We start from the raw sequence: 14,221 nt of genomic DNA, 5'->3' as shown, positions 1-14,221 counted from the left end.
ATTGTAGATTGAATTTCTTTCTTCTCGTTCAGGAAAAGCATAAACAAGAATTGGAAGACATGAGGAAGGCCGGGCACGAGGCGCTGAGCATTATAGTGGATGAGTACAAGGTAGGCTCAGGAGGTTTTACTAACTATGCAAACACCAGGGAGAGGGAACGCTTGACTCTTGGGCATGTGGAACCACGCACGCGTCCCAGGCCTTGCATGTATCTTTGTGTGTCTGTCAGCCCTCTTCACTGCCACAGACAGTGTGGTTCAGCACACCCTCGGGGAGGCAGTTCCATTGTGACTCAGGGTTTTAGTCTGTGGAGTACTTGCTTTGGACAGAGATAAAGCTGAATATCAGATGGAGTGTGTGCAGCTGAGATGTCCACCTTAGGGTAGCTCCGGAGCCGAGTTCATGTCCCCAGGGACCTGCTTCTTCCAACTGTGTCCTGCCTCTAAGTTGGTACTGCTCCCCCAAATACCAAGAGGTTAGAGCCACCATAATCAGTCATTTTTCAGAAGTCATGTGACACCAAGATTTTACCATACAAGCCTTTGTAAGATTTTAAGATCCAAAACCACACACTGTATTTTAGTGAATAATCCACTGAGAGGAGGAAGTGGCCATTGATTACAGAGTTATGCTAACTATTGTTTTTGAGACACTCTGAAAATACTTGAGACTATCAGCAGGTGAAGTCTAATGTAAAGTAATATATAATTAATTACCATATTTATCTTTATCTATGATGTGCTGTTTACCTTTTCTATAGGAAAAACTTGAGGTATTGAATTTTAAAAAATTATTTAATCTCCCTCATTTTTAAAATTAGCTAAATAGATTTGTATATATTTAAGTAGTAACAGATTATAGTAATGCCACAGCAGTGGTACATAGTAAATTAGTATGGCATTGGCTAAAAGGTAGTCACAGATCTCCTAAACCTGGATTTAGAGACTTTTGTGAGCCATCACATGGAAGCTGGGAATTGAACCCAGGTCCTCTGAAGAGCAACCAGTGCTCTTAACTACAGAGCCATCTCTCCAGGCCCACGGTATTCCTTTTTCAACAAACACGTTGGTGTCATTCTTAACACCGGTAGTGAGATTTAAATCATATTCATTTCTGTAATATTCTTTGCAAGTGGCATTTTTGAACGCCTGGCTGAGAGGTACTCACTGTATCTGCTTGTCTGCTGTTTCCATGGTTTAACATTCAAAGAGGATTTAAAAGTTCCAGTGTGCTCCATTGTGATTTACTGAAAAGACTTGGGAATTAATCAAATGTCCTACAGAGTGATATTAAACTGGTCATATCCTAGATGATGCGTTTCTATTCAGACAGCCTAAACTCATTCCACCCATGCCACAAGAACCAGTTTTCTGCTGGCCATGTGAGGGTTGGGGCCACCTGTCCAGCACCCATGTCACTGCTGGCCCAAGCCAGTAAGGAACAGAGCTAGCTCATTGCAGCCCTCAGACATCAACATGGCTTTAAGGCTTCAGTATGGGCCACGTACATCAACACAGAACCCTGGCTGCAGTCGGACCACATACCCAGACATGGCCACATACCCAGACGTCAGCTCGTCCTGGAGGTCACCACGGCCTGTGGTGGTAGTACAGGCCTGTAATATTAGGCTGTTCATTACACTTCTGCCTCTCTTCATAGGACACAAACTACTACTCTCCCATCTCTCCACCACATATTTTCTTGCTTCTGCCAAGCCTGCCACTGAGGGCTGGGCCCTGAGGAACGTTTTATAGTGGCCAAAATTTGTGGCTAAATGCTCCTGCTGGTAGACCAGAAGGCCCAAGAGCAGAGGTCTTAACAGTTTGACATGTGTACATTAGAGCTTGACCCTGCTGTTGATTCCTGTGATCTTGGGGCAGCTTCTCTGATTATCTCATTTAGTGTTTTCATCAGTCTGTACAGAGTAATGATGCATCCAGGTCACAGGCTACCATATGCATACTGAAGGAGCCTATCACATAGGTAAGAAGCCTCAGGAGATGGTGGCTCGTGTGTTGAGATGTCAGTTTTCTAGCATAGCACATGGTTGTCCCTTCATTATTTTATGACTGGTGACTGTCCTTTACTTTTTAAAATAGTATAATACAGACTTTTATTGTGAACTTCTCAGAAGCACTCACTTGAGAGGAGGTGGTACCCATCCTAGTCTTTTATGCTTCTGGGCTCCTGTTTGAAGGCCAACTTTCTTTTATTCACAGAAACTCAGTAGTTAACCAGGGAATGATGAGAAAGACACAGGAAGGTCTGTTATAGAACAGAAGGAAACCAAATAAAAATACTAATGCGCTTCATATTCATACTCTTGTAGTAGCTACTGGGTATTGTATATTTTCCTTTTAGGTCCTGATTTTGAAAGTCCTTTTTTCTTAGGATCTAGTACAGTGAAGTAAATGCAGATTCTGCAAGGCCTTTCCTAGACGCTGGTGCCTGAGATTGCTAAGCACTGTCAACTGAAAAGCTTTTCTTTACTTGCTTATTTGATGATCTTGGAATCCTTTTATCTGATCCAATCATCACCTCAGGGTCACCAGTTGAGAAGCACAGATTCCCCGCTGGTACATAAGTAGCCATATCACTATTGTGGTTTTGTTTTAAGGTAATCTGAGCGATGGTGTGGGGATCAGAACACTGTGACTTCTGGTTCTCAGATCTTACAGGACGTGATGAATCCCTTGTGTTGCTTGTCAGAGACACACATGGCATGGTAGGTATATTCCCAGCACTCTAAGACCAGTGGGTGCAGCTAGGGCCTGTGTCTTTATTTAAAGTTCTGGATCTTATTCTGCTTCCTGAAAGGACTTGTGAGCCTTAGCCATTCTGCTCCACTTTCTCATCTGTAGGTGTGTTTGGCTTCAGCTGTGGTCCTCTCTCGTGTTTTGATCCCATTACCGACTAAGTTGTATGGATATGCATCCATCTCCTCATATGAACATGTGTGCACATAAGTGTGTGATTTCTCACTGAAATTCTGTATAAGAAAGAAGAGATAAACTCAGAAAGGAAGTAAGTGCAGGGAGGACTTTCCTTTGCTCTTGAGAGTTCAGGGGACAAATAAGAAAAACTTGAGTTTTAATTGTCGCTAAGCAAGCAGGATTTGACTTATAACAAACACCAGCTTTTTGTTTCTGGAGTGGGATAAGTGATCACAGTCAGAGATCTCTTTACAGGCGACGGGGGTCAGTATAGCGGGGATACCAAGGAAAGTCACGCATGGAAAGGTATGCCATATTTACTGACAGAGATGGGACTGTGTGGTGTCTTAACATCTCTAAGGAGAGAGCCCCCTCTCGAACAGAGGCACTTTCTTCCCGTTGCTCTTTGCAAAGTTTCTCCTCGTGCCTCAGTCCAGCTAGTATAGTGCCCATCAACACTTGAGGTAAAGTAATTTTCACCACTAACCCCACTTCAAAAATGGTTTTTCTTTTTGCCCGAAATAACTTTGGGGAAAATTTTTCCAAGGGAAGTACTTAGTTGACTCAGTATGTTGAAATCCAGCTTCTAGCTTGCTCTAACAGTGAGGGGGAGTTCTCAAGAAGCTTAAGAGAAACATGTTGCTTTTATTTTATCTCACTTGGAGCCCAGTTCATTAAAAATTCCAGCTTGACATTAGTAAGATCTGAACATATTTTTTTGCTTAAAATTTTTGTTTTGCTACTGTATAGAGGATATTCTTTTTCAGTGGCAGCTCCACCCTTTCCCACTGTCTTATTTTTTTTGTTTTTTTAACTTAAACCTAGCATAGTGTTTACTTAAAGATAAATCATTAATAAAAAGGCTTTTTTTCTGCTTTTACATATGGACTTAGAATTTTACTCTGTAGTGGCATTTATAAATTGTTTTCTTGTCTAGCATGCCTTGTTTAATCTTGGAATTAAATTGCACTCTTTTGTATTGTTTAAATTAAAAGATTTAGGGGACAGTGAGAACTCAGTGGTTTTATCTACTCCAACAAATTTAGTATTTTTTAATTAAAAAGTTTAGGCATTTTGCAGATTACACTGGACAGAACTGTTAGAACCTTGAGTAGTTCCTGCTTCGTGAGTTACAGTACTGAGTAGAGTTTGATTTTGTTCTTCACAGGTGGTGCCTAACAAGTTATAACTGTGAAGGTGTGTTGTGAGTTTTGGCACAATGTTGGTAGCTGTACAATTTTTTGTATTATTTTTGTTCTTTTTTATGAAATGAGAATTACCTGCTTGGCCACACAACAAGAGAGAATTTTCATGTTTCCAGTAGTGGTTACCTTTCCTTTCCCTAGCTCATTGTTGACATACTGGCCAAGCAGCACATATTTAAGAAACTCATTTTTTTTTGGCTGGGTGTGAGAGCACTCTGGAGGCTGAGGAAGGAGTTGTAGGACAAACTGAATTGCCTAGTGAATTAACATTCTACTTGAACTACTTATTAAAATCCATTATCAGAATAAATGTATAAACCAGTCAGCCAACTAACTGACCTACGGATCAACCAAACAACCAACCAGTCAACCAGCCAGCCAGCCAGCCAGTCAACCAACTAATCAACCAAACAATCAACTGATCAACCCACCAGCCAGCCAACCAGCCTGCCAGTCAGTCAACTAACTAGCAACCAACCAACCAACAAACCAACCAGCCAGCCAGCCAGCCAGCCAGCCAGTTAATCAACAAACCAAATAAGTAGCCAAACAGCCAAACGACCGGCCAGTTTACCCTTACTTTGTGGTATTTATACACTTAGAGGTGTCTTCCCCACAAACACATATGACCACTTTGTCCCTGTAGTCTGTTTCTGAGCGCACCTCCACGTGCCTTCTCTAATTCCCTGCATAATCCAGAAACCAAGGTCTCTCATTATTGAGTGCATGAATGCACTTGTAAACCCTGGACTGTTTAATGAGAAAATAATGCATAGGCAGATTCTTTTCTTATGATGAGAGCATTCTGATGCTCCTCCAATCCCTTTATTCTTTATTATTCAGGTACTGAGCCAGGGGCACTGAAATGTAAGGACTGGAGTTTCTGCTACTTACAATGGAAAAGTGGTGTGAGGTTGCTGCATGCAGTTTTTCTGGAATAATCTTAACTCAGTCTTGGTGTCTCAGTTTCCTGCAGTAACTAAACCATGTTTTATGGGAGCATTGGTGTTTTGCTATTTTTTTTTTAAGTTTGAATATGCCTTAAATTCCTATTTATAGAGATTGCATTGAATTGTAGAGAATCAGTGTCAGTTACATGCCAGCCTAGAAGCTCACATGACCGCTGCATCCATTTTCCAGAGCCTTCACTGGCCTGTGCTTTATTGCAGCTCTTGAGATGACTGTGCCATTTAGTAAGAGAGAGCACACTGCGTTTAGGAGGCTTTTTCCCAGGGTGTACAGTTACCTCATATTATATAAAGTTCTTTCCCAACTAGAGAAACAACTTTGTTTTCTCGTTGTTGAGTATTTTCCATTGATTAGATGTCTCTGGGTCTTCATCCAAAGATGGGAAAAGTACATTTTAAGATACTTTTATTTGAATCTCACCATTCTATTAGCCCAAAGGTATGAAATAAATTTACAGCTTTCAGTTATTTGATTGAGCGTGGACTCTCATAAATTCCATGTTTTATCATGTGATCAGATTTTTCCTGGACACCAGAGTTGTTTGCTGTTGCCAGCGAAGTTTGGCCCAATAGCCTGCTGCTAGATATGAGTGACTGGATGGGACTCAGCCTTGGCCTGTTCTCCCTTGTCCCTCCCACCCAGCTCAATCTCCCTGGAAGACTGAGGAAGGTTGAGTACTTGAGAATGACTCTTCTGTGCCTGAGTTTACAGGACTGAGCCAGAACTCTACATGCCAGGCTATTCTTGTGGTTTTTCTAGCCAGGCCAAAACCAAAAGGCACTGGAACATTGGAAGAAATCTCGTCCTATTATAGGTCAGGGCTTTGCCTGTGTTGTTGGTGGATGGCAGCCTGGTAATGGGGCGGAAGGGAGACTTCTAGATGAAGACACAGATCCTCTTCACACAACCCCATACTCTCCTTTTTCTCTCCCCTCCTTCCCTTCCCTCTCCTTCCTTCATTGTATAGCAGATCTCCAGGAAAAAACTCCCAGTAAGTTGAGAATGAGCCAGATTTACTTTCCATGAGTGCGGAGCACCTGTTTTCCCCCACGCCGAGCGTTCACTGTACAAAACAGCAGTGTTCCATGATCAGTGCTGGTCAAGGTTAAGCGTTTGATTAATGTCCATCTTATTCTACCTTATAGGACAGATGGCCAGCTACTGCTTATTACCCTGAGACTTCTGTTGGTAACTGGTCAGGACATTGAATCCACAGCTATATTCCCAGTCTCCTTATTCACATGGTTGAGTCCTGGCATGTTCTGATGGAGTGCACAGCTGGAAATCCAAGCTGATCCAACAGTGCCCATCTCAGCTAATACTTTAGGAGGAGCATCTATGAAATCACATTTTTTGCGGACCCTGATTAGTGTCGTGTGTCAGCCTTGAAGTCCTTGAGCCTTCAGGAGTGCAGGTCTGTGGACTCAACTGAGAAAGTGCCTGGGACACAGGAATCAGCCTGGACAAAGAGTGGACATGTTTGTAATACATACTCATTGTTCATGTGTCAATAATGTTCCATTTTGTGTGGAACAGATGGCACGGGTATCGCCAGCAGAGAGGACACTGATGAGAGTTTACGATTCTTACACTCAACTGAACTCCACCTGCAGACAAGGATATGTTACAGACAACTCTGTAAAGGGCTCCATCTACAAGAATGCATTTTTCTTTGAAATTTTTTGCCTGTTTGACAGATATAAGAGAGAAGTGGTTAAATTTGTTCTTTATTGTATAAAAGACCCTGAGGACAGACAGCAGAGATGTAATGATCTGTAAAAAACCCTTTAACTGTCTATCTTGGTTCTAAGTAGTATGTAACCCACTATTGAGATCAGAGAAGCCAAGTTGTATTTTAATCCTTACATTCAGGCCAGCTTTTTGTGTACACTTGGTGTGTGAGAACATAGAATACTCTATACAATTATATAATATTAAAGGATTTGCCTTACTAAAGTTACTTGGCCTTTTTTGGTGGATGCATGCTAGCACACACAATGAATAATTTGGAAAATATTTGACTATCCTTTTAGAGGTAGGAACTTCAAGTCTCCTTGTCTCTGATTTATGAAGGGTTGTAAGGTTCTCTGTGGCAATGAGAAGGAATTTCATTGGAAGAGCAACCCATGACTCTGTCCTACTCTCAGTAGCAGAACACATTGGTTTCATGTTTTTATGGGATATCTATGTGGCCCTCCCCCATCTAGAAAGTCACTGGTAAAGGCCAGCTTGGGTTGATGGCAAGGCTGCCATGCCACCTCACACTATTCAAACGTGGGATTCTTCTGTGCTAGTTACTGGCAGGCCACGTGGCCCACTCCTAACTCCTGGAGAAGCTTGAGTTCTGGGCAGAGTTGATCTTGACTTCAGAGAGTCCAAGTCAACAGGTTTCGATGGTTTCCGGCCCTGCCCTTACTGAAGTGACTTCCATCATCTGCTGTTGCCTCATAACTCTGCCCCTCACTTCAAGGCAGGTGTCTTTGATGCTGCTCTGATGAGCTGATTTGAAGCCAGCCTCTCAGTTCTCAGTACTGGTAAAGGTTCAATGTGAGAGACATTTTCTAATTTCCCCAGAGACCTGTACTTCATGAGTTGATCCCACCAAGTTGGAAGAAGTAATGACTTTAAATCTAATGATTACTAAAATTAATGCTGACACTACTTGGTTCTGAGAGTCCATTTCATGAAATACAGTGTGGAACCTAAACCACGATTCTCTCAGGAAGACGTTAGAGCAGTCCCATTGTGTAATTTCATTAATAAGAAGGCAGAAGGTGACACTGTGCCACCATCCTAAGAGAAAGCATCATCACTAAGGGGGCAGGGTCTGCAGGCCTTCCCAGTTACCACAGCAACATAGGGAAACAGAGGCATAATGATGATAAATGCAGGTGAACAGATGGAGGAGGGATTATATAGTAAGAGCCAGATCCCTCCTGAACTGATGAAGGACTTGCTTGTGCTTGGGAAGTTCAGACCTGTCCATTCCAGTCCCACAGATGACCCCCCCAATGCTGCCTTCCCCGCTGTCACCGGCTTCCTGCTCTAGTGACCATGTACCTCTCTCAGTCCTCTGGGGACTCAGGAGTAGGAGGAGGCTGTTTCAGGCAGAAGTAGCTCTTGCTTTCCTTTCTTTGTTCTTCCAACTGAAACCGTAGTTGTGATTCAAGTCACAAGGAACAAGATTGTGGCATCAGAAGGAGGCCAGCCCACATGGCAGCTTTTCCGAAGGTTGAGGTATCTGGAAGGAAGACATGAATAGCCTCTGCACTGTGCTTAATTTTAGAAACTTCTTAATTTTAATGTGTTGTCCATGGCACAAAAGAAATTTTCACTGGGAGACTTCTGTGGTGTTTGAGGTAATGGCTCTTATGTTACTAGAATCCTGTAACGACAAGGCCAGCAGGAACCATTCCCTCTGTCCTGATGGTTTTCTTTGGCCTTCGAAGCCTCCAGAACATTTTATAACATGGCTAGACTGTATTGAATTTCTGCTAAGATCCACGCCCATCAGCTAACATTTCTCTCTTTGAATTGTGTATTAATGCTACACTGGTCCTCAGTCTACAGAAAAGCCTGTACAGGCGGGCCCTGACACACACACACTACATGCCAGCACTTCTCCACACACCCACCATGGTAACAGACATCTTCAGCAGCCTCTGTATGACCTTGCTGGCACTCTTCTTTAAAAACAGAAAAAGAAAAAGAAAAAAAAAAAGAAAAAAAAAAAAAGGAAAAACCGGAGAAACTTTGATGGCTCAATTGAGTTGTTAAGAAATTTAGACAATAAGGTTTTTTTCCTTTTTCTTTTCCTATTTTTTTTTTTAATGACAGAATCAAATCTTTATTAGTTCTCCTCAGACATACAGTGGTCACTCCTGAGGCTCTTACCTTCTATTCAGAGGATGAGCATATGGGGTCTGGATGGCCTCTGCCCAGCTCAGGAACCAGGATATAGTAACTAGTAACCTTACATCCAGACTGAAGCCTTTGTTCCATGAAGTTATCCGTAAAGATGATTGCAGAAGATGAGTTACAGAAAGCCCATGAGCATCTCATAGGAAGACAACTGCTGTTCTGTATAGTAACACAGGAAGCCAGAAACACAAGCAGCTGCTGTGGATGTGTCTTCCTTCCCGTGTCCACCACGGATAAAACCCGAGATGGGAGAATGGCTTCCGGGAGTTTCCCTGGTTTGCCTGGACCGAGGCACTAGCAGCCCCTCTGCTCAGTAACTGGAGACAGTCGGGAAGAGTTCCCTGTGGCTCCTGCTTACCCTGTCCCCAACTCCACTTTCTGCATTTGCCTCCTCTGGCCCCTGGCTTCCTCATACCAGCTGCTGTGCTGAGCCTTGTGGGCAGGCCCTGACACCCACACTGCATATCAGGGCGATGGTCTTTCTGCGCTCTGTGAGGCAGAAAGTGTAATGTGGATAGGAGTGTATGCAGCTGGGAGGGAGGCTGGCCTGTCTCCTGTGGCTTTACTTTCCGTTCTCGAGCATTACCTTCTCAAAAGCTACGTTCAGAGAAGAGGAATAGCATAACTCGTAGGTAAAAGCAGGCAGCTGTTCAGATGATGGCTCCACTATGGGAAGAGGCTATTTTATTTATTGTCTTCCTGAAAACATAACTGACCAGAAATTAGAATTAGTCGTTTAAATTTGGGGTAGTTTTGGACCACGGCAAGTAGGGAGGTGAGAACACCTCTTTCACAGGCCTAGCAAGGCTACATACATAGTGAGATCCTGTCTCAAACAAAACAGAACAGAACAAAACACTGAAAAGAAAATTTTAAAAATCTAATAAATATTAAATTTTGTGAGAGGAAAATTAGAGATTTACAGCATCTAGTCCAAGCTCAGAGGCTTAATATTGGTTTGTCTGTCCACCATTCCTTCTCTGAGGCAGCTTCAGGGAGCACTCCCACTGAGGGAGCCCTGTGTCCTTTCCTTCCCGCAGGCACTGGCCCTCACCCTTGTTGCTCTGCTCAGACCTGAAATGGAGCTGGGACAGCAACCTCACAGCTCCCATTGCAAAAGAAACAATTTTTTTTTTTTCCTGAGCATCTGAGACTTATCCAGAGTATTTTTAGTTTTGTAAAAAAAAAAAATAAATGCATGCCTATTTATTTAGGATTTTGATGCATGTTGTTTCCAACTGAATAAGTCTATTTTCAAAACAAAGATTAAGAGATTTGGCTCACTTTTCTTCTGCTGGCGAATATGCCAAAGGTCTGTTTCCCATAAGATGTGTCTGCCTTCAGTTGCTGTTCTGACTGTGAGTAGTTTATTATAGCATAGGTCTCACAACAGAGTGTGTGCTAAAGAGCCCTTATGCACGTTTAGGATGTTAAGAGTCTATAAATAGCACATAAGAAGACATTATGGAAACATGTTAGACTCACACAGTGCTTAGCAGAGGAAAGAAGAGTTGGCATGTAAACACGTCCAGGGCCGTTGGCACCGCCAGTTGCCGACTTGACTTTCTCATGTCCTCTCCTGGCTTCCCGTGTCCACATTATACAGTTCTGTCTCATAAGCCCTGCTGGCCCTCCGAGTACTGCTTTATGGCGGGCTCACACATACCCAGCCTCCACCCTTTCATGTTGGGGGCATGAACATCCTGGGGGGCAGGCTTCAGTGAAGTTGCTCCGAGCCTCCATCTGCTTCCACTTGCCTTGTGGTCTCCAAGATCATGCTTGGCCCATGGGCACTGCAGTGTGCCCAGAGGATGTGGAGTTTTGTCAGCCAGTGAAATATGTCTGGCTTTTCTTCCTCCCCTTACCCCCCGCCCCCAACTTTCATTTGCTCTTCATCCTGTGTGGTCTCTGCTGAACTGAATTGCTATTTAACAAAACTATTTACTCTCTTTATCATTTTCTATGGCTTGACTTTTTTAAGGAGAAGGTGTGTAGAATCCAAGCCAAAAGAGTGTAGTATTAGCAGCAATAAAACCTAAAGATAGATGCTTAATGTCCCGTGTCAGTGCACCCTGCTGTCGTGTGTGTGGGTTCTGGAGTGCAGATTGCCCTACTTGAGATGCAGAGCTGTCAGAGTGTCTCCTGCCAGCAGTCAGCTCCAGGTTGTCTGATCCAAGCTTTTTCTTTTTCTTTCCCTAGGCACTTCTGCAGTCTTCAGTTAAGCAGCAGCTAGATGCCATCGAGAAGCAGTATGTGTCTGCAATCGAGAAACAAGCTCACCGGTGTGAGGAGCTGCTGCATGCTCAGGTACTGACTGTGCGCCCTCCACACACCAGCACCCCACCTGCCTCCCTCCAGACTGTGGGCTTTTCTCTATCAGCTGTCAGCTGTTCGTGCTCCTTGATGTATCTTGGAGAACAAGTACCCTTGAATAAATGTAGTTTGGGAACTTTATGACAGACCACGAACATGGCCAAAGGCCTACACTGCGTGAGTTTCCCCTTAATCCACGATCACTCTTAGTTCCATTTCTGGATTATATTAAGGTAGACAAGGCTACAGAAGCAAAGAGATAGCTGGTGTTCAGATTTTAAAATTATTTTTTTAATAGATACATACAAACAAAATATATCTCCACTAACAGGGAAACAACCTGTTAATTTTTGGAGTTTTTAATAATTCTGTACAAGTACCGGTTTCTGCTTGAAATTTCTAATGTTTTTAAAAGCCGAAACACTAAGCTATTTTACATTAATTAATCCATCATTTGAAGAGCTTTTATGGACATGCCATAGTCAGTCATGTTTGTAAGATACTTTTTGGTGATGCTTATGACATAAAACTTGGAAAATGGGAGCAGCTTTTTAGTAGCTTAGGAAGAAAAATTAGCTACAATTGAGGAATCAAAAGTAAGTGTAGAATTTGATGAAGGTTTGTGGATATAGGCTAGACTCAAATAGGAATCTGTTCCATTAAAGATTATTCTCTGTCTCTGTCTGTCTCTCTGTCTGTCTCTCTCTGTCTCTGTCTCTCTCTCTCCCCCCCCCCTCGTGTGTGTGTGTCTGTGTGTGTGAGAGAGAGACAGAGGCAGAGACAGAGAGAGAAAGAGAAACAGGGGGGGAAAGAGAGAGAACATAATGTCTGTCTCTCATCTTTTTTTTTTTTTTTGGGGGGGGGGGAGACGACTTTTTACTGAACATGGCTGGCCACCAAGCCTCTGAGAGCTTCCTGTCTCTTTCCTCCAATGGTGCAAGTTTGTAACTACCTGTAATTTGAGCTCTGGGGAATCTACCAACCTCTGGACTCTGCATGCACCTGTGTGTGTGTGTGTGTGTGTATGTGTGCAGCATGTGTGTGTGTGTGTATGTGTATGTGTGTATGCGTACATGCATGTGCATATGCATGCGTGTGTGCACACACACGTGATTAAAAACAATAAAAGGAAAACTGAAAGAAACAACTGTCCAGCAGGTTATTGTGGGTAACAGGTCATCTCTCTGGCCTCTCACTGCTTAGTTACACTTAGCTCTGCTTGCTAAAGGCAAAGCCACACAGCCCTTGGTTGTGTTTCTATATACCATATTCAGAATTCTCAAGCTGAAGGAATTATGAATGTTAGGATAAGGCTGTGGGTACAGAAACATCCCACCAGCCAGAGGTTGGAGCATAGAGGGAGTTATCTGACAGGGCGGTAGGTTGCATCAACAGACACTATGTTCACATTTGTCTCAGTCTCTTAGGTAAACAGCTTTCACCTAATTCAGCCTCAAAATGTTCTCTTATGTTTCCTTTTAAACGGTTACCATTTTGGAGGTATGTAGGTATATTGATGTATGTCAGTTTAAACTTATTTGTGTATGTTATCTGAAATGGATCAAGCTCCTTTTATATATATATATTTTAAATTACTTACTTTGCATTCTGTTCACTGCCTCTTTTTCTGGTTACCCACTCCCACAACCCTTCCACCATGCCCCCATCTTCTTCTCCTCTGAATGGGTGGAGACCCTCCAGGGTATCCCCCAATCTTCACGTCTCAAGTCTCTATGAGACTAGGCTTTTCCTCTACCACTGAGGCCAAACAAGACAGCCCAGCAGGAAGAACGTATCCCACACACAGGCAAAAGCTTTTAGGATAGCCCCTGTTCCAGTTGTTCAGGACCCACATAAAGACCAAGCTGCACATCTGCACATATTTTAGGGTAGGCCTAGGTCTAGCCTATGTATGTTCTTTGGTTTGTAGTTCAGTCTCTGATCGTCCCAAGGGTCCAGGTTAGTTGATTCTGTTAGTATTCCTGTGGCGTTCCTATCCCCTTTGGGGCCACAATCCTTCTTCCTATTCTTCCATAAGAGTCCACAAGCTCCATCCACTGTTTGACTGTGGATGTCTGCAACTGTCTGAGTCAGTTGCTGTGTGGAACCTCTCAGAGGACAGCCATTCTAGACTCCTGTCTGCAAGCATAATAGAGTATCATTAATAGTGTCAGGTATTGGTGCTTGTCCATGGCATGGGTCTCAAGTTGGGCTGGTTATTGATTGCCCTTTCCATATTTGTGTCTGCTCCATATTTGTTCTTGCATTTTTTGAAGACAGGATTAAGTTTTGGGTGGAAAGTTGTGTGGGTGGTTTGGTGTCCCTATCGCTCCACCAAGGCTCCTCCTGCCTGGTCACAGGAGGCAGCCTCTTCAGGCTGCATATTTCCAATGCTGTGAGTCTCAGCTAAGGCCACCCCCATTGATTCTTGGGTGCCTCCCCTATTCCAGGCCTCCATTTCTTCCTGGAGATGCCCTGCCTCCCATCTGTTTCAGATTTCCCTTCATTCTCTTGGTCATCTGACCTTCCCCCTGCCCCTCCCCACACCCATCCCAATTGCTTCTCCCACCCAGTTCCTTCCCTCCATCTGTCTTCCTCCACCATTCCACATTCCATTCCCCCTCCCAAGTGAGACTCAAGTGTCCTTGCTTGTACCTTCCTTCCTGTCCAGACTCCTTGAGTCTGTGGAGTGTAGCATAGGCATCCTGTATTTTATGGCTAGTATACACTTATAAGTGAGTACATACCATGCATGTCCTTTGGGGACTAACTAGGTTCCTTCGTTCAGGATGATATTCTCAAGATTCATCCATTTGCCTGCAAAATTTATGATCTCTTTTTTTAATAGCTGTATAGTATCCCATTGTGTAGATGTACCAC

At 43.3% G+C, this 14,221-nt stretch overlaps 1 protein-coding gene across 3 annotated transcripts in view; it reads left to right on the top strand.

The window, feature by feature from the left end:
- The window catches only part of Ccdc91 (coiled-coil domain containing 91), a 157,043-nt gene that overhangs the window by 91,015 nt on the left and 51,807 nt on the right, over positions 1 to 14,221 (top strand). For all 3 annotated transcript variants that reach the window (XM_028757602.1, XM_028757603.1, XM_028757604.1), the window contains 2 exons: positions 33 to 110; positions 11,228 to 11,335. In XM_028757602.1, coding sequence (XP_028613435.1) covers positions 33 to 110; positions 11,228 to 11,335 — 186 coding nt within the window. The remainder of the gene's footprint in view (positions 1 to 32; positions 111 to 11,227; positions 11,336 to 14,221) is intronic.

This window comes from Grammomys surdaster, unplaced genomic scaffold (genome assembly GCF_004785775.1).
Source record: "Grammomys surdaster isolate TR1022 unplaced genomic scaffold, NIH_TR_1.0 126176, whole genome shotgun sequence".
NCBI classification, from domain to species: Eukaryota; Metazoa; Chordata; class Mammalia; order Rodentia; family Muridae; genus Grammomys; species Grammomys surdaster.
The sequence above is the reverse complement of the archived record's forward strand: the minus strand, read 5'-3'. Positions and strand labels throughout refer to the sequence as shown.